This window comes from Erinaceus europaeus, chromosome 9 (genome assembly GCF_950295315.1).
Source record: "Erinaceus europaeus chromosome 9, mEriEur2.1, whole genome shotgun sequence".
Lineage (NCBI taxonomy): Eukaryota > Metazoa > Chordata > Mammalia > Eulipotyphla > Erinaceidae > Erinaceus > Erinaceus europaeus.
The window spans coordinates 20,598,568-20,618,699 of record NC_080170.1 but is presented as its reverse complement, the minus strand read 5'-3'; the positions used below and the strand labels follow the sequence as shown (position 1 = coordinate 20,618,699).

Here is a 20,132-nt window from a genome sequence, read left to right as displayed (position 1 = left end):
GCTGAACTATTTTTATAATGTGTGTGTGTGTTGTGTGCGTGGTGTGTGTGTGTGTGTGTGTGTGTGTGTGTGTGTGTGTGTGTATGTCTGTTGTGAGAGAATCACGGCACTGCTCAGCTGTGGCATAAGGTGGTGCCAGAGTTTGAACCTTTGGTCTCTGGGACCTCAGGTATTCAAGTTGGTACTCTACCAGACTGAGCTATCCCCATAATAGGTTGTCTACAAAGCACTCTCACCCCCAACTTGGTTTTTTTCCCATCATAATCAACCAGGACTCCAAAGACCTCCCCTAAGCCCCACCCAGTCCTCCTTCCCAGAATCCATTGCTTTGGTGCAGTACACCAAGGCCACTCCAGTCTTTTCTGATGTGCTACAATGCATTGGCATGTGAGTTCCACTGCATATGTACATTTCTTGGTATTAACAATAGAACCTAGGGGGGGAGAGGGAGGGCAAGTGATGGCTGGTTCAAATCCCTGCTTCCCGCCTGCAGAAGGGGAACTTCACAAGTGGTGAAGCAGATCTGCAGGTGTTTCTGTCTCTCCCTCTCTACCTCCTCCTTCCATCTCAGTTCATCTCTGTCTCAAACCAGTAAATCAATGAATGAATAAATAAAACATCTGAGAAACAGTAGAATCCAGCTTGCTTTTATTAAAGAATATTTAAGTACCCCCCTCTTGTGACCGTTAGGATTAATGGAGCTAGGAATATCTCATGTAAGTCCCCTTTTCTTTCTGTTTAATTACTTTGAGGTACCTCCTCCAAAGTTAAATAGCCTGATTGAAAGACAGAACAGCTGAGACATGTTATTTTCTGCTGCTCTAAATCTTGCCTCTCTAAAACGTCTGGGCCAATGTACAGAGCACATTTGGTCTTCACATCTTTGCCAATGATTTATTGTTTATTCGCTGTTTTTTGTGGTTTTTTTTTCCCCTCCAGGGTTATTTCTGGGGCTTGGTGCCAGCACTATGAATCCATTGCTCCTGGAGGCTATTTTTTCCTTTTTAAAAGAAATTTTTTAAATATATTTATTTATTTCCCTTTTGTTGCCCTTCTGGTTTTTTTTTTTGTTGTTGTTGTTGTTATTGATGTCGTTAGGACAGAGAGAAATGGAGAGAGGAGGGGGAAGACAGAGAGGGGGAGAGAAAGATAGACACCTCCAGACCTGCTTCACCGCCTGTGAAGCGACTCCCTGCAAATGGGGAGCCGGGGGCTCTAACCCGGATCCTTAGGCTGGTCCTGGTGCTTTGCACCACGTGCGCTTAACCCGCTTCTCTACCGCCTTACTCCTTTTTTTTTTTTTTAAATTTCTTTATTAGTTTACAGTCAACAGCAAAGTAAAATACAGTAGTTTGTACATGCATAACATTTCTCAGTTTTCCACATAACAATACAACCCCCACTAGGTCCTCTATCATCCTTTTTGGACCTGTACTCTTACCCCCAACCCACCCCAGAGTCTTTTACTTTGGAGCAATACACCAATTTTTTTTTTTTTGCCTCTAGTTGTTAGGGCTCAGTGTTGGCACTATGAACCCACCACCTCTTGTTCCTTTTTTTTTTCTTTTCATATGATAGGACAGAGAGAAATTGAGAAAGGCAGGGGAAGTAGAAAAGGGGAGAGAAAGACAGACACCCAGACATCTCAGACCTGCTTCACTACTTATGAAGTGTCCGCCTGCAGGAGAGGAGCTGGGGCTCGAACCCAGGTCGTTGCACATATTCTTTCACATGGTACTCTGTGCGCTTAACCGGGTCCACCACCACCTGGCTCTCCCAATTTTTTAAAAAAAATTTTAATATTTATTTTTTATTCCCTTTTTGTTGCCCTTGTTGTTTTATTGTTGTAGTTATTATTGTTGTTGTCATTGATGTCGTCGTTGTTGGATAGGGCATAGAGAAATGGAGAGAGGAGGGGAAGACAGGGGGAAAGAAAGACACCTGCAGACCTGTTTGATTGCCTGCGAAGCGACTCTCCTGAAGTTGGGGAGCGGGGGCTTGAACCAGAATTCTTGTGCTTTGCACCATGTGAGCTTAACTCACTGCACTACTGTCCAACTACCCCGATTTTTTTTTATAGGATAGGACAGAGAGAAATTGAGGGGAGGGGAAGACAGAGAGGGGGAGAGAAAGACAGCTGCAGACCAGCTTCACCACCTATGAAGCGACCCCCCTGCAGATTGGGGAGCCGGGGGCTCGGACCAGGATCCTTGCATGGGTCTTCGGTCTTTGTGCTATGAGTACCTAACCCATTGCGCTACTGCCTAGCTTCTCCGGCCTCCATGCTGTTTTTTAAAATATATTTATTTATTATTGGATAGAGATAGAGAGAAATTGAGAGGGGAGAGGAAGGTAGAGAGGGAGAGAAACAGAGAGCCACCTGTAGCCCTGTTTCACCACTCGCAAAACTTTCCCCCTGCTGGTGGGGACTGGGGCCCCAAACCTGGGTCTTTGTGTATGGTAACATGTGTGCTCAATCAGGTGCACCACTACTGGGCCCAGTAAGATATCTCACTGTTAGACAATAGGACTTGCATGACTGAGGTCTCAGAGGCCCCAGGTTCAATCCCCAGCACCACCAGGGTCTTTCATTCTCTTATTTCTCAATAAAATTTAAAAAAAAATCTAGAATACAAAAAAAGCAGAGTCTAGGGAATCTTAGAGGCATTCATATATACTTTTTACCTTAAAGATGAAGTAATAAGAAAGACTGGACAATCTTCCTACGTCAAGAGGGCCCTACCTGCCCTGTTATAGTGCTCCAGCCCAATCGTGTCTATTTCCCACAAAGCTTGCATGGCTCAACCCAGCTGCCCCAGAATCTATTGGTAAAGGAAGGCTTAAACTAGATCAGACATGGTGCCTGCTCCCCACTCCAACTAGCATTCCCTTAAGAGGAAAGAAAAGGAAAAAAAAAAAAACAGATAAGGAGACAGCATAATGGTTCTGCAAAAGATTTTCATGCCTGAGGCTCTGAGGTCCCAGGTTCAATCCTCAGCACCACCATAAGCCAGAGATGATCATAGTTCTGGTGTCTCACTGTATCTTTCCCTCTATATCTCTCTCATTAAAATAAAATAAATAGGGAGTCAGGTGGTGGTGCAGTGGCTTAAGCACAGGTGGCGCAAAGCACAAGGACCAGCGGAAGGATCTGGGTTTGAGCCCCCAATCCCCACCTGCAGGGAGGGGCATCACTTCACAGGCGGTGAAGCAGTTCTGCAGGTGTCTTTCTTTCCCCTTCTCTGTCTTCCCCTCCTCTCTCAACTTCTCTCTGTGCTATCCAACAACAACGACAACAATAAAACAATAACGGCAATAAAAGGGAATAAACAAATATTTTAAAAAATAAAATACTTGGAAAGGAAGGAAAGAAGGAAGGAAATGGATAAAGGGTATTGGAGTGACCTGGAAGGTGACACAGTGTACACCTTGGATTCTCAAATCTGAGGCCCCAAGATCCCCAGCATTGTATGTGTCAGAGTGACTATCTAGTGCCTCTCTCTCTCCCCTCTGCCATCGATAAGTACATACAATTTTAGGGGTATTAGGTAGAGTACTAGCAATATCTCTTAATGGACAGATTCATGTTCTGACATTTTGTTTGTTTACCAGAGTACTGCTCAGCTCTGGCTTCTGGTGATGCTGAAGATTGAACCTGGTACTTCAGAGCCTGAAGCATAACCACTATGCCAAATATATACCAATATTTCCCTAGCCCATGTTCTGACATTTGTTTTGTTGTCTTTTGGGGGTCGGTTAACAGGCTGGGACCAATGGTTATATGGCACCTGAAATCCTAATGGAAAAGGCAAGTTATTCCTATCCTGTGGACTGGTTTGCAATGGGCTGCAGCATTTACGAGATGATTGCTGGACGGACACCATTCAAAGATTATAAGGAAAAAGTCACCAAGGAGGATTTAAAGCAAAGAACCCTGAAAGAGGAGGTCAAATTTGAGCATGATAACTTCACAGAGGAAGCCAAAGATATCTGCACTCTCTTCCTGGCCAAGAAACCAGAGCAACGCTTAGGAAGCAGGTAAACTACCAAGTCACAGATAGTGACTGATGTCAGCCTTGTCTGAAGTGGTGGGGAGGATACACTAAATGAGTAGCAGCACCTTGGGATAAGGTCCTACTGGTATTGTCCTATTTTTAATTTTTTTTTATATTTTTTTGCCTCCAGGGTTATCACTGGGGTTGAGTGCCTGCACTATAAATCCACTGCTCCTGGTGGCCATCTTTTTTTTCATTGTTGTTGTTGTTGCTTTTGTTGTTGATGATGCTATTGCTGTTGGATAGGACAGAGAAATTGAGAGAGGAGGGGAAGATAGAGAGGGGAGAGCAAGATAGACACCTGCAAACCTGTTGAAGCAACCCCTCCTGTCGGGCTGCGCCGGAGAAGAGAGATCCGGAGGGAAGAGGGAACACAAATCTTTATTCGCACGGACACCTCAGAGTTGGGTGAGAGCACAGTGGTTCGGGCCACGTGGAGGTAGCAAAAATGGCCGCCTCCCGGACCATCCTCCATTGCGTCTAATCACCTAAGTGAAAGGCCGGCAAAAGAGGGGCGAGGGGTGGAAGAAGAAGGGCTTTATAGGGCAACAACCAGGAGTGATAGGATTGGTTAAAAGAGGCAGGAAGTGGCAAAGCCTGAGGGGACAGCTTGGCAGATGTGACTGCATCTGCATAACTCCCCAACACCCTCCCTTGCAGGTGGGGAGCCGGGGCTTGAACTGGGATCCTTGTGCCGGTCCCTGTGCTTCACACTATGTGGTTAACCCACTGAGCTACTTCCAGCCCCCTATTTGTATATTCTGTGGCAAAGTACTTCCCATACTTTCAAACACTGTAAGCACTTGATACAGAATAATCGCTCAGATATATCTGAAAGTGAAAAAGAGAGATACAACACAGCACACACAAGCAGGAAGAAAAACAATACACAACTGCAATGGTTGCTTGAATAAATAAAGGAAGGTGAATGAAAAAGAAAATATATGGAGTTGGTTGCTTCCAACAAAGAGAAATTAGACTCTGGTGACAGGGAGATGATATTTATGAGTTGAGTTCATTGGGAAGGCTCTGATTTTAGGCAGATAAGGGAAAGTCAAACCCTGCATCTGCTGACTTCCAAATGTTTTTGATTCAAAATAATGTGCATGTGCCCTTGGTGTATTCCAGAACCCTTTAACATTCTGTTGGTTGTTTCTCTGGGGAATGCTGACTAGTAAAACAGGATATTTGGGGAGCCAGGCGGTGGTGCACCTGGTTAAGTGCACATACTGCAGTGCACAAGGATCCAGGTTCAAGCCCCTTGTCCCCACCTGCAGGGGGAAAGCTTCGCAAGTGGTGAAGCAGGGCTGCAGGTATCTGTCTCTCTCCCTCTCTATCTCCCACTTCCCTCTCAATTTTTCTCTGTCTCTATTCAATAATAAATAAATATATATATATATTTTAAAAACAGGATGTTTTGAGGTTTCAATATAATGTTTATAAAATTATATAGGGTGAGGGAGATAGCATATGGTTATGCAAAAATACATTATTTTTTTACTTTATTTTTTGCCTCCAGGGTTATTGCTGAGGCTTGGTGCCTGCACTACAAATCCACTGCTCCTGGAGGCTTTTCTTCCCCTTTTGTTGCCCTTGTTGTTATAGTTATTGCTGTTATTATTGTTATTATTGCTATCGTTGTTGTTGGATAGGACAGAGAGAAATCGAGAGAGGAGGAGAAGGCAGAGGGGGAGAGAAAGATAGACACCTGCAGACCTGCTTCACTGCTTGTGAAGCAACCCAAGTTACTCTTTTTTGCCTAACCCAATTAATCTTCCTCAGGTCACTTTCTCCCGTTAAGGCTTTTGGGGGTCACTGTCCTTTTGGGGTTGATAAGAACCAGTGTGAGGTTAGAGACCAGTCACCTTACTTTCTGGATTGTAGTTTGTTTATTTGTATGCATCTTTAGGTTTTGAAAGTTCAGTTCGAGTAAGTTAAGACATGCAAGCATATAGCCTAGTCAAAATATTATGTTCTCTCCCTTAGAAAATACTAATAATAATAGTCGCTATTGCGTGCTGTTTTGTTTTTGTTATAGTAGAGCATTGCTCAGCTCTGGCTTCTGGTGGTGCTGGGTATTGAACTTGGGAGCTCATAGCCACTGGTAAGAAAGTCATTTGCATAACAATTTCCCAAAAGGTATATATTGATACACACACACACACACACACACACACACTCAGTTTTTTGTGGTGTGGGTCTAGAGCCACTGGGTGGTGGTGCACCCAGTTAAAAACATGTTACGAAGCACAAGGACCCAGGTTCAAGTCCCCAGTCAGTCCCCACCTACAGGGGGAGGAGTTTCATGAGGGGTGAAGCAGGGCTGCAGGTGTCTCTCTGTCTCTCTCCTTCTCTGTCTCTCTCCTTCCCTCTCGATTTCTTTCTGTCTCTATCCAACAATAAGCAAATAAATAAAAATTTAAAAAGATAATAACTCTCAGCACTTTATTAGCAGAAACTGTTTTTGCAAAGAATAGTTAATATGTTAAAAACCAAATTTGGGTGATTTTCTTTTCTTGTTTATATGTGGTATCTGGGTTAGACCTCTCATATGTGTAAGTTACACATTCTCCTTTATGGTAACCTCTATGGTTCTGGAGCCTTTAATTTTTTTTTAATATTTTTAAAATTTTTATTTATTTATTTTCCATTTTGTTGCCCTTGTTTCTTATTGTTGTTGTTATTAATGTTGTCATTGTTAGGACAGAGAGAAATGGAGAGAGGAGGGGAAGACAGAGGGGAAGAGAAAGATAGACACCTGCAGACCTGCTTCACTGCTTGTGAAGTGAACTCCCTGCAGGTGGGGAACCTGGGCTCGAACCAGGATTGCCAGTCCTTGTGCTTTGCACCACATGTGCTTAACCCACTGCACTACCACTCGACTCCCAATTTTTTAATTGTTTTAAGGGTTTATTAATGAGAGAGAGAGAGAGAGAGCAAAAGGAGATGAGAAAAAGAATCTGAGCATCACTCTAGTACATTCAGTGCTAGGGATCAAACTCACAACTTTATGCTTGTTAATCACTGAACAAAGCTCCTTTGTAAAAGCCTTTTTTTTTTTCTTTACCGGAGCACTGATCAGCTTTGGCTTATGGTGGTGCTGGGGACAGAACCTGAGACCTTGGGGCCTCAGGCATGGGTTTCTTTGAATAACCATTATGCTATCTCCTCCACCATCTAGTAACTTTTGAAACACAGGAGATATTCAAAACTAACTAATGAAATGTTTGAAATCTGATGGAAACCTACAATGAGAGAGGAGAGGTGGGGAGATTGAGAAGAGGGAGAAATCCTCTCATCACATCCCACCATCCATGGAATGCCCTCTCCACCTCATCCACAGTGCTGTCTAAGGTGCTTCCATGTGATACTGGGATTTGAACCCCAGGCCCTGCACTTGGTATAGTTTGTACTTTACCAAGACCAGCCAGTGGCACACTCAATAGACCACACATACTACCATGTGCAAGGACCCAGATTCAAGCTTCTAGTGCTGCAGTCTTCCCGCCCCCCTCTCTCTCTCTTTTTCTCTCCTTCCCTCCCTCCCCCTCGTTCTCCCTTCCTCCTTTTCTTCCTTCCCTCTCAGTTTTTCTATTTTAAAGATAAGGAGAAGAGATAGAAGGGGGGGGGGGAGACCGAGCTTATGATCTCCCATATGTGCTCTCTCTCTCAGTCTGGCAACCAGATGAATTTTGGTGATATAATTGAATTTATTATCAAATGACTCATTATTGTAGTAGGGGAAGTGGCCCAGTGGGTAGTGCACAGGATTTGTTTGCTAGAGACCACAAGTTGAGGCCCAGCATCACCATACAGCAGAACTGAGCAGTCCTCTGGTCTCCTCCTCTTTCACATGACATAAATCTTTTGAAAAATTAAAGAGGGTCCAGGAAGATTGCATAGTGTTTGTGCAGAAGACTTTTATGTCTGAGGCTCAGAGTTCCCAAGTTCAGTTCCCAGCATCTCCATAAGCCAAAGCTAAGTAGTGCTTTGGTAAATACATAAAAAATAAATAAAATAAATAATTCATGATCTAACAAGTAAACAGGCACTCCAAAATGTTATTCAAAATGGAAGGTTTTTATAGCTAGAAAGAGGGTGGGATTTTTTCATTAGCTAATAATAATTATAACAATTATTTAATAATTTATTATTATTACTATTATTATTATTATTTAGATAAAGTCCTCTTTCCTGGGGAAGGCAAGGGTTCGCCGCATGTGATGACAGGGAAATTCTCATTGGTCAGCTTGACTTTCCATCTTTAGAGAGGGTGATGCTATACTCATGTTAAGTATTAAATATTGGTGAACTACTGGTCCAACCTCTGTGGAGAACAGTCTGGAGAACTCTCAGAAGGCTAGAAATGGACCTACCCTATGACCCCGCAATTCCCCTCCTGGGGATATATCCTAAGGAACCCAACACATCCATCCAAAAAGATCTGTGTACACATATGTTCTTGGCAGCACAATTTGTAATAGCCAAAACCTGGAAGCAACCCAGGTGTCCAACAACAGATGAGTGGCTGAGCAAGTTGTGGTATATATACACAATGGAATACTACTCAGCTGTAAAAAATGATGACTTCACCATTTTCAGCCGATCTTGGATGGACCTTGAAAAAATCATGTTGAGTGAAATAAGTCAGAAACAGAAGGATGAATATGGGATGATCTCACTCTCAGGCAGAAGTTGAAAAACAAGATTAGAAAAGAAAACACAATTAGAACCTGAACTGGAATTGGCATATTGCACCAAAGTAAAAGACTCTGGGGTGGGTGGGTGGGGAGAATACAGGTCCATGAAAGATGATGAATGACATAGTGGGGGTTGTATTGTTAAATGGGAATCTGGGGAATGTTATGCATGTACAAACTATTGTATTTACTGTTGAATGTAAAGCATTAATTCCCCAATAAAGAAATAAATTATTTAAAAAATATATATTGGTGAAGCCCCATTGAAAGGCCTGTTGTGGGGGCTGGGCGGTAGCGCAGCAGGTTAAGTGCAGGTGGCACAAAGCACAAGGACCAGCTTACGGATCCCGGTTCGAGCCCCGGTTCCCCTGCTGCAGGGGGTCACTTCACAAGCGGTGAAGCAGGTCTGCAGGTGTCTACTTTCTCTTGCCCTATCTTTCTTCCTCTCCTATCTCGATTTCTCTCTGTCATATTCAACAATGACAGCAATAACAACAACAACGATAAGCAACAAGGGCAGCAAAAGGGAAAAAATAGCCTCCAGGAGCAGTGGATTCGTAGTGGAGGCACCAAGCCTCACAGACCTCTGCTCCTGGAACCACTTTTTCCTTCTTTTAAAAATTTCAGATGAGGGAGTCAGGCGATAGCACAGTGGGTTAAGCACACGTAGCGCAAAGTGCAAGAACGGCTTAAGGATCCTGGTTCAGGCCCTTGGCTCCCCACATGCAGGGAAGTCGCTTCACAGGCGGTGATGCAGGTCTGCAGGTGTCTTTCTCTCTCCCTCTGTCTTTCCCTCCTCTCTCCATTTCTCTCTGTCCTATCCAAAAACAAATACATCAATAATAATAACTGCAACAACAATAAAACAACAAGAGGGAAAATAAATAAATAGGTATAAATTTTTTTTAAAAAAATCAGATGAAATGGTCAGGCACACTGGGTTAAGCGCAATTAGTGAGAAGTGCAAGGATCCGGGTTTAAGTCTTGACTCCCCATTTGCAGGGGAGTCACTTCACAGGAGGAGAAGCAGGTCTGCAGATGTCTGTCTTTCTCTCCCCCTGTCTATCTCTCTCTCCTCTCGGGCCTCCAGGAGCAGTGGATTCATAGCTCAGGCACAGAGTCCCAGAGATAACCCTGGAGGCAATAATAATAATAATAATAATAATTGCAGAAGTGGGTGTGTGTATGTATGTGTGTGTGTGTGTGTGTGTGAGTGACCACAGCACCACTCCACCGTCTGTTGAGTTTCCCCTAATGCTCTAATGCATGAGCCACCTCCAGGATGCTTCTTCTTTTTTTTTTTTGCCTCCAGGGTTATCGCTGGGGCTCCACTGCTCCTGGAGGCCATTTTTTCCCCTTTTGTTGCCCTTGTTTTAGCATTGTTGTGGTTATTATTATTATTATTGTTATTGATGTTGTTTGTTATTGGATACGACAGAGAGAAATGGAGAGAGGAAGGGAAGACAGAGAGGAGGAGAGAAAGATAGACACCTGAAGACCTGCTTTACCACCTGTGAAGTGACTCCCCTGCAGGTAGGGAGTCGGGGGCTCGAACTGGGATTCTTAAGCCAGTCCTTGAGTTTTGCGCCACGTGAGCTTAATCCACTGCGCTACCGCCTGACCTCTCCCCCTTCTTTGCCTTTTTACAAAAGTAAGATGTGATTTTCCTTTGTAGATTCCGATCTCCTCATGTTGGTATGTATGGCGGTGGGGGCTTAGCAGTGGTACACCAGGTTGAGAGCACATGGTCGAAGCACAAGGACCCACTCAAGTATCGCAGTTCAAGCCCCCAGCTCTCCACCTGCAGGGAAGTTGCTTCCTAAGTGGTGAAGCAGGTCTCCAGGTGTCTATCTTTCTCTCCTCCTCTCTATCTCCTCCTTTGTCAATTTCTCTGTCTTTTTTAAAAAAAATTTTAACAATCTTTTTTAAAACATTTATTCCCTTTTGTTGCCCTTGTTTTATTGTTGTAGTTATTATTGTTGTTGTCATTGATGTCATTGTTGTTGGATAGAACAGAGAGAAATGAAGAGAGGAGGGGGAGACAGAGAGGCAGAGAGAAAGATAGACACCTGCAGACCTGCTTCACTACCTGTGAAGCGACTCCCCTGCAGGTGAGGAGCCGGGGGCTCAACCTGGATCCTTCCTCCGGTCCTTGCGCTTTGCACCAGGTGCGATTAACCTGCTGCGCTACTGCCCGACTCCCCTGCTACTTCTTTTTAAGTAATATATATTTTGCCTCCAGAATTATTGCTGGGTCTCAGTACCTGCACTATGAATCCACTGCTCCTGGCAGCCATTTTTTCCACTGTTATGTGGCTGTTATTGTTGTTGCTGCTGCTGCTGCTGCTGCTGCTGTTGAATAGGACAGAGAGAAATTGAAAGAGGAAGGAAAGACAGAGGGGGAGAGAAAGACAGTCATCTGCAGACCTGCTTTGCCACTTGTAAAGTGTCCCCCCCTGCAGGTGGGGAGCTGGGGGCTAGAACCTGGACCCTTGCGCAGATCCTTAGACTTTGCACTATGTATGCTCAACCCGGTGCGCCACCACCCAGTCCCCTTTAAGCAATATTTCAAAAGATGGTTTCGGTGGGGAGTGGGGCTGGGGGGTGGTAGCATAGTGGCCACACACAAAGACTTTCATGCCTGTAGCTCCAAAGTCCCAGGTTCAGTCTCCAGTATCACCATAAACCAGAGCTGAGCAGTGCTCTGGGGGCTCTCTCTGTGTATTTTTCTCTCTGTATCTCTTTCTTACTCATTAAAAATGAAATTAAAAAAATGTTTATTGGGTACAATAATATAGCTGACTTGGATAGTCACTGCTTTGCCATTGAAGAAAGCTTCAGTGCTGTGGTCTCTTTCATTTTCTCCCTTTCTTTTTTTTTTAATGGTCGTGCAAACCATTTTTAAAATATGTATTTATTTATTCCATTTTGTTGCCCTTGTTGTTTTATTGTTGTTGTTGTTGTTGGATAGGACAGAGAGAAATGGAGAGAGGAGGGGAGACAGAGACGGGGAGAGAAAGACAGACACCTGCGGACCTGCTTCACTGCCTGTGATGTGACTCCCCTGCAAGTGGGGAGCTGGGGGCTCGAACCAGTATCCTTAAGCTGGTCCTTGCGCTTTGCGCCATGTGCACTTAACCCACTGAGCTACCACCCGACACCCTCTCTCTGTCTTTCTATTTCTCCATCTCTACTTAAAAGGATCAGCCCTGCAGTGACCCTGACACAAGAAGGAAGGGACTAGTGTCAGTTGGTAGCACCAGTGACCACAAGCACACACAGAAATAGGCAGCAGGCCTGGGGCCCCAGCCTCCAGAGGTTTCTGGATGGAATGTTAAAGCTCAAAAACAAACAAACAAACAAAAACCCACAAACAACAACAGAAAAAAATGACCAGGTGGACCTTGCTGCCCTGTCTTTTGAGACCAATCACCAAAACTTCTGCCGTGTGCTCTCTCTCTGACAGCCAAGTCCAGGCCTCCAGACCTGTAGCCTGAATACGTTGTTCACCTCTAGTGTGAAGACTGACCTGGCAAGTTTCCCAGCACAACTGGGCCCCTAGGTGGGCGCTCTCTGCTGATCAGAGCCAAAGCTACTCAGAATGAATTAGAGGCACACAGGGATCTGGGACAGTGTGTGTGTGTGTGGGGGGGGCGCCTGCCAAAGCAGCTGCCACCTTGATGGAACCAGCTCCTCCCTCCTGCCCCCTGACCCCATTCTAGCTCCTTTTTAAAAAAAATAATGTTGGTATTTTTTAAAATATTTATTTATTTCCCTTTTGTTGTCCTTATTGTTTATAGTTGTTGTGGTTATTATTGTTGTTATTGATGTCGTCGTTGTTGAATAGGACGGAGAGAAATCAAAAGAGATGGGGAAGACAGGAGGAGAAAAGGATAGACACTTGCAGACCTGCTTCACCGTTTGTGAAGCGACTCCCTTACAGTTGGGGAACTGGGGGCTTGAACCAGTAACCTTACACTAGTCCTTGTGCTTCACACCATGTGCGCCTAGCCCTCTGGACTACAGCCTGACCCCCTCTAGCTCCTTCTTACTCCTTGACCAGGTCTTCATGTCTGATATACTTGGCTGGACATCTAACTCGATCCTTCTTCCATCATATCCAAAATCTATCCAAAGGGACCCAGGTGGTGGTGGAGGTGCACTGGGTTGAGTAAACATGTTGCAGTGAGCAAGGACCCTGGTTGAAGCCCCCAGTCCCCACCTGCACAGTCCACACGCAGTGAAGCAATACTGTAGGTGTCTGTCTCTCTTTCTCTCTCTCCCTGTCCCCTCTCAATGTCTGTCTCTATGAAATTAAGTAATTAAATAAAATAAATGAAACCTATCTGAGGGGGAGGGTAGATAGCAGAATGGTTATGCAAAGAGGCTGTCATGCCTGAAGCTCTACAGTCCCAGGTTCAGTCACACACCCCAGACACCAGAGCTGAGCAGTGCTTTGGAAGAAAGAAGGAGGAGGTGGAAGAAGAAGGAGAAGAGAAAAGAAATTTTAAAAATATCTTATGCTAGACTCTTTCCACAAAGGGAAAAAAAAGATCTAATGCTTTTAAAATGTTGCTGTCTGCATTATAATACCCCAATAAAGATAAGTTTAGGGGGATAAAAAAAAAACCCACCCTCTGGGCCAGAGGTACCAGTGAAGAACTTTGTGCTGTGCTAGTTGAGAGTCAGTTCTGAACACATGGGATTGTTGTGTTGGTTTTGTCATTTTTTTGTGTTTTGAATCTAGTCTTCTTCCCAGGCAGAGTATTCACCTGACACGGTGGGGAGTCTCTGCAGGGGTGCAGGAGACTGTTTTCAATCCTTCTCCTAAATGGCTTTTTGATAATGAGATGGAAAATGTAGAAAAGAAAGAGCAGTAAGCTTGGTTTAGGATGGAAATTGCCTTCTTCCAAAAGGGGAACATTTCTTTGTTAGGTCAACACATCTATTCACGTGAAAGAAAAAAAAAAATAGTCACCAGCCTCTTCTTGTTTCCTTGTTTTTGTTTTTTGCTTGTTTTGTTTAGGGAAAGATTGGGTTCTGTTTGCTTCCTTTAAGATAGTTTCATATGGGAGTCTGGCAGTAGCGCAGCGGGTTAAGTGCCTGTGGTGCAAAGTGGAAGGACTGGCTTAAGGATCCTGGTTCAAGCCCTGCAGGGGAGTCGCTTCACAGGTGGTGAAGCAGGTCTGCAGGTGTCTATCTTTCTCTCCCCCTCTCTGTCTTCCCCTCCTCTCCCCTTCTCTCTATCCTATCCAACAACGAAGACAGACAACAATAATAACTACAACAATAAAACAACAAGGGCAACAAAAAGGGAATAAATAAATATATATTTTTAAAAAGTTACTGTCAGATGAGAAAGATAAATCACTCCGTAGATGCAGAGCCAGGGATCAAACTGGGAGCTCAAGCAGGCAAGTCCTGCATTCCACTGGCCAAGCTACTTCCTAGGCCAATTAAAAAATGAGGAGGGGCAGGGAGGCAGAAGGAGGGCGGTTTTGAGGTCCTGAATCATAATGGTGGGAAAGCACCTCACCTGGAGGTGAGCGTCCTGCCGACACCCATCATGGCAAGATGAGAAATTGTCTCCATGTGTCAACAACTGTACTATAAAACATTACCCTACCCCCATCTAAACAACAACGAAAACACCTGGATTTCAGGGCCAGGTGGTGGTGTACCTGGTAGAATGCACACATTGCCATGCACAGGCACTCGGACCCCACCTCAGGAGAGCAGCTTCACAAACATTGAAGCAGTGCTAGGTCTCTCTCTCTTTCTCCCCCTCCCTCCCTCTCTTTCTCTCCCCCTCCCTCCCTCTCTCTAGCTCCCTCTCTTTCCACCTCCCCTCTTTATTTCTCTCTGTCCTGTAAAAAAAAAAAAAAAAAAAAAAAAAGCAAAAACACACAAAAACCTCGATTTAAATTCCAGGGAAAGAGAATAATGGTTATGCAAAAGACTTAAAATACCTGAGGCTCCCAGGTGCCCAGATTCAATCACTGGCACCACCATAAGCCAGAGCTGAACAATGGTCTTGTAAAATAATAATGATAATAATAATAATAATCCTAAAACCTGGATTCAAGAGGAACCAAGAGAAGTCTGTGGTAGGGCACCCTGATCTGGTCCCTGTAGGTTCCCTGCCTCCTGGCAGCCTTTCCATTAAGGGTGGGCCATACTTAATGACTTGCCTCTAACAAATGCTATATGGTAGAAGTGATAAGATACCACTTATAATGTTAGGCAATAAAGACTCCTTTGTCTTGGTCTCTCTCCCCCTCATATTCTTCCTCTCCAGTTTTTTTTTTTAAGATTATATTTATTGATTGATGAGAAAGACAAGAGGAGAGAGAGAAAGAACCAGATATCACTCTGGTATATGTGTTGCCGGGCACTGAACTCAGGACCTGATGTTTGAGAGTCCATTGTCCCCTGCACCACCTCCCAGACCACACCTCTACAGAATCTTCACTACATCTTCCTCTCCCCCTTTTCTCTGGGGAATTCCTGCTGCGCTGTTATAAGGCAACCCCGTGTAGGGGGACCTCAGCTTGCCAACATTCATGACAATCAGATGAGCAAACTTGGAAGCAGAGCAGAGCCCCTCCTAACCCAGTCAAACAATCAGATGAGATCAGAGCCCTGCCAAAAGACACCTGGAGCCAGAAACACCCAGTTAATCTATGTCGAGATTCTTGACCATCAGAGACTGAGACGTGAGCCTGTCCTTTAAAATGTGAGCAGTGCTCATGTGGAAGGGGCCTGTTCAACTTGTTTTCTGTGACATTGGAGAGCGAAGCAAGAGACAAGGACTGGAAATTACAGGCAGGTAAGTCCGGTTCCACTGAATTTCCAGATGCCTTAGTGAAACACCAAGACCAAAAGGTTAACTGCCACAGTTTTTTTTTTTTTTTTTGCATAATCATTTTGCTGTCTCCTCTGCTGTGGATTATTTTTTAAGATTACTATTTTTATAAACATATTTTAATGAGAAATTATTTTAATAAAGAGCATAAAGACTAATAAAATAATTAACAGATTTTTTTTAAAAAAATAGTTTTTTGGGGAGTCGGGCGGTAGCTCAGCGGGTTAAGCACAGGTGGCGCAAAGCGCAAGGACTAGCTTAAGGACCCCGGTTCGAGCCCCCCGGCTCCCCACCTGCAGGGGAGTCACTTCACAGGCAGTGAAGCAGGTCTGCAGGTGTTTATCTTTCTCTCTGCCTCTCTGTATTCCCCTCCTCTCTCCATTTCTCTCTGTCCTATCCAACAACAACGACATCAGTAACTACAACAATAAAACAACAAGGGCAACAAAAGGAAAAATAAATAAATATTAAAAAATTAAAAAAATGAAAAATAGTTTTTTGGTTTAGTTTGGATATAATTTATTTTTATTTATTATTTTTATTATAATTTATTTTTATTATTTGTGCTTTCACAGTGGTTTACAAAATGATAAGATTTCAGGGGGTTAAAAAAAATTTCAGGAGGTACTGTTTCGTGTTCACAGATGTATATGCAAGTCACCACACTCACCACCAAAGTCGCATGTCCCCCCAACCTCCATAACTACCGTAATTTTCTCACAAAGTCTAAGAGACAGTATGACTGTTTTTTAGCATGTCTTATTTTTAATATTTATTTATTTTTGTTGTCTTTGTTTTTTTACTGCGGTAGATATTATTGTTGTTATCACCCAATTCCCATGTCTTTTCTTTTTTTAAGCATGTATGTTTACTTTAGTTGTCTGTATTCTGCATAGGAGAGAAAGCCTCTGGTAGTTATCGTTCACCTCTTTTTTATTTTTATTTTTATTGTTTTTATTTGTTTATTGGATAGAGACAACCAGAAATTGAGAGGGAAGGGGGAGATAGAGAGTGAGAGAGACAGAATGACACCTGTAGCCCTGCTTCACCACTTGTGAAGCTTTCCTCCTGCAGGTGGGGACCAGGGGGCTCGAAACTGGGTCCTTGCACATTGCGACATGTGCACTCAACCAGGTGCACCACCACCCAGCTCCCTCACCTCTTATTTACTTAGCACCATCACATTCAATTCCATCCATTTTGTTCCAAAAAATATAATCTCATCTTTTTTACTTATTTATTTTAGGTTTTTTTGCCTCCCTGATTATAGCTGGGGCTCAGTTCCTGCACTAGGACTAAATCCACTGCTCCTGACGGCCATCATATATATTCATTCCATTTTGTTGCCCTTGTTGTTTTATTGTAGTTGTTGTTGTTATTGATGTCGTCGTTGTTGGATAGGACAGAGAGAAATGGGGAGAGGAGAGGAAGACAGAGAGGGGGATAGAAAGATAGACAGATAGACACCTGCAGACCAGCTTCACTATTTGGGAAGCAGCTTCCCTTCAGGTGGGGAGCTGGAGGCTTGAACCGGGATCCTTGAGCCGATCCCTGCGCTTCGCAGTATGTGAGTATGTGTACTTAACCTGATGCACTACCACCTGGCCCCATTTATTTTTGTATATTTTACTTATTTGTTTATATATTTCTTTTTACCAGAGCACTGCCCAGCTCTGGCTTATAGTGGTGCTGGGTATTGTACCTACAACCTTGGAACATCAGGCATGATAATTAGTGTTATTATTTATTTATTTATTATTTATTTATTTATTCCCTTTTGTTGCCCTTGGTTTTTTTATTGTTGTAGTTATTATTGTTGTCGTCATTGTTGGATAGGACAGAGAGAAATGGAGAGAGGAGGGGAAGACAGAGAGGAGGAGAGAAAGATAGACACCTGCAGACCTGCTTCACCGCCTGTGAAGCGACTCCCCTGCAGGTGGGGAGCCGGGGTTCGAACCGGGATCCTTATGCCGGTCCTTGTGCTTTGCGCCACCTGCGCTTAGCCCGCTGCGCTACAGCCCGACTCCCTATTTATTATTTTTTAAAAGAATTTATTTACTTATTCATGAGAAAGATAGGAGGAGAGAAAGAACCAGGCATCACTCTGGTACATGTGCTGCCGGGGATCGAACTCAGGACCTCATGCTTGAGAGTCCAATGCCTTAGCCACTGCGCCACCTCCCGGACCACAATTAGTGTTATTATTATTATTAATTAATTAATTATTTTTTAAAAATTTATTTATCTATTCCCTTTTGTTGCCCTTGTTACTTTATTCTTGTAATTATTATTGTTGTCGTCATTGTTGGCTAGGACAGAGAGAGGAGGGGATGACAGAGAGAAGGAGAGAAGCATAGACACCTGCAGACCTACTTCACTGCTTGTGAAGTGATTCCCCTACAGGTGGGGAGCTGGGGGCTCAAACGGGGATCCTCACGCTGGTCTTTGCGCTTTGCGCCACGTGCACTTACCCGCTGCACTACCGCCCAAATTCCTAATTAATTATATTTACCCAGAGCACTGATTATCTCTGGCTGATGGTGGAGGTGAGGGCGGGGGCTGGTTGGACCTCAGATTTTGGAGCCTCAGGCATGAGAGCCTCTTTGTATAACCATTATGCTACCTCCCTACTCCAAGAATATTTCCTTTGTTGGTCTGTTACTGTGTCTCATGCAGACCGTCTTTCTTCACAGAGAAAAATCTGATGATCCCAGGAAACACACTTTCTTCAAATCCATCAATTTTCCTCGCCTAGAAGCCGGTCTCGTGGACCCCCCATTCGTGCCAGACCCTTCAGTGGTTTATGCCAAAGACATCAATGAAATCGAAGACTTTTCTGAGGTCCGAGGCATTGAGTTTGATGAAAAAGATAAGAACTTCTTTCAGAGATTCTCTACCGGTGCTGTGCCCAGAGCCTGGCAGGAAGAGGTCATAGAAACAGGACTGTTTGAAGAACTGAATGACTCCAACCGTCCTGCAGCTTATGGGGAGGGAGATTCAACCAAGTCCGGCGTGTGTTTGTTATTATAGATTGTTCTTTCTACCAGCTAGGCAGCGGGAGCCTCAGCTGACATAATCCTGACAACCAGAAATCTACAGAAGGAAGACCCATCAATCAGGAGGGCCTATCCCCAGAGAACAAGTAAAAAGAACAGATGGCTTCACTGCTTAGAATGCCTTTCCTTCTTTCTCTTTTCTCTCTGTCGCTCTCCAGCTCTCTCTCTTTGATTTCACAAAGTCAATCTCAGTTTTCACTGAGAGCTGAGAAGAGGAACACTCAGGTTTATTTTGATAAACTAAAATCATGAGCTCTCCATTCTGGAAATGACAGAAAGTTCTGGAACTTTCATGGTGTACTCAGAAAATGAGCTTTTCCAATTCTTGGTAAATAATCATTTTAGTCTTTCTTTGTTAAGATCCTCTCTTCCCTTCATCTTTTGGGTTTCCTTTTGCTTCTGTATATGTAAGAAGAATACTTGAAGCTGGAAATAAATAGTCCTGATATTCTCTCCTACCAAAAGAGAGAAGGAAATTAATTGTAATATTCTGGCAGTGTTTCAGATGACAGAACAACTTTCAGCTTACTGAAATTCCTTTTTTCACCTCTTTTGAAATAGGTCACCATTATTTTAGTGAAGCATGTTCAGTGTAAATATACAAGAGGTTTGTGAAATAAAGAATACTGTAAGCTGAATCCTTTAAGGAAAATGCTACAAATTGCTTACACATGCAGTTCTACATGCTGAACTCTGGAATCACCTAGGGATCTTTTAAAAAACAAGAATGTCTGCCTCTCTCCCCCAGATTTAATTGATATGGGCTACAGCCTGGACATCTCCATTTTCAAAAGCTCCCGTGTGGTTCTAATTATAGCAGAGTTTGAAAACCATTGCCATGGAGACTTACAGGTTACTACATATGGGCTTGTTCCCATTGCTCAAAGGTTCAATCATCAATGTTGACAGTCACTTTTCTTTCTTTCTTTCTTTCTTTTAAAGATCCATTTATTTATTTCAGGAGACAGAAAGAACAGAACACTGCTCAGCTATGGCAGTGCAAGGAGTCAAATCCAGAGCCTCATGCCTCCAAGCCCTGAGCTCTACCTCTTAGTCATCTCCCTAGCTACAACAATCACTTCTCAGATAGAGAGAGAGAGAGAGGAAGAGAGGGAAAGTTCCTTTGTAAATGAACTTCAGATAATTATACTTATCATGTAAATTTTCTTTTTTTAAACTTTTTTTGGGGGGTCTTTTCTGGCACGTTAAGATTTTGTTTAGTAAAAGTGAAAGCATGCACGTAGAAAGATACAAGGGCAAAAAGGCAATGTGACAGTGACACTGGGCCTTTTTTATGGACTTTCAAAAATAAATGTATTTTATTATTATTATTTTATTATCTTTATTTATTGCATAGACAGCCAGAAATCAAGAAGGAAGGGGGAGGGAGAGGGAGAGAGACAGAGAGACACCTGCAGCCCTGTTGCTTCACCACTTGTGAAGCTGTCCCCCTGCA

The 20,132-nt window shown here is 43.6% G+C and overlaps 1 protein-coding gene across 1 annotated transcript in view; it reads left to right on the top strand.

Annotated features, from left to right (window-relative positions):
• GRK7 (G protein-coupled receptor kinase 7) overlaps positions 1-19,784 on the top strand; it is a 42,985-nt gene extending 23,201 nt beyond the window's left edge. Inside the window, exons 3-4 of the mRNA XM_007529934.2 lie at positions 3,764-4,038; positions 18,314-19,784. Of these exons, the coding sequence (XP_007529996.1) occupies positions 3,764-4,038; positions 18,314-18,650 (612 nt within the window). The 3' untranslated portion in view covers positions 18,651-19,784. The remainder of the gene's footprint in view (positions 1-3,763; positions 4,039-18,313) is intronic.
• The last annotated feature ends 348 nt before the right edge of the window (positions 19,785-20,132 follow it).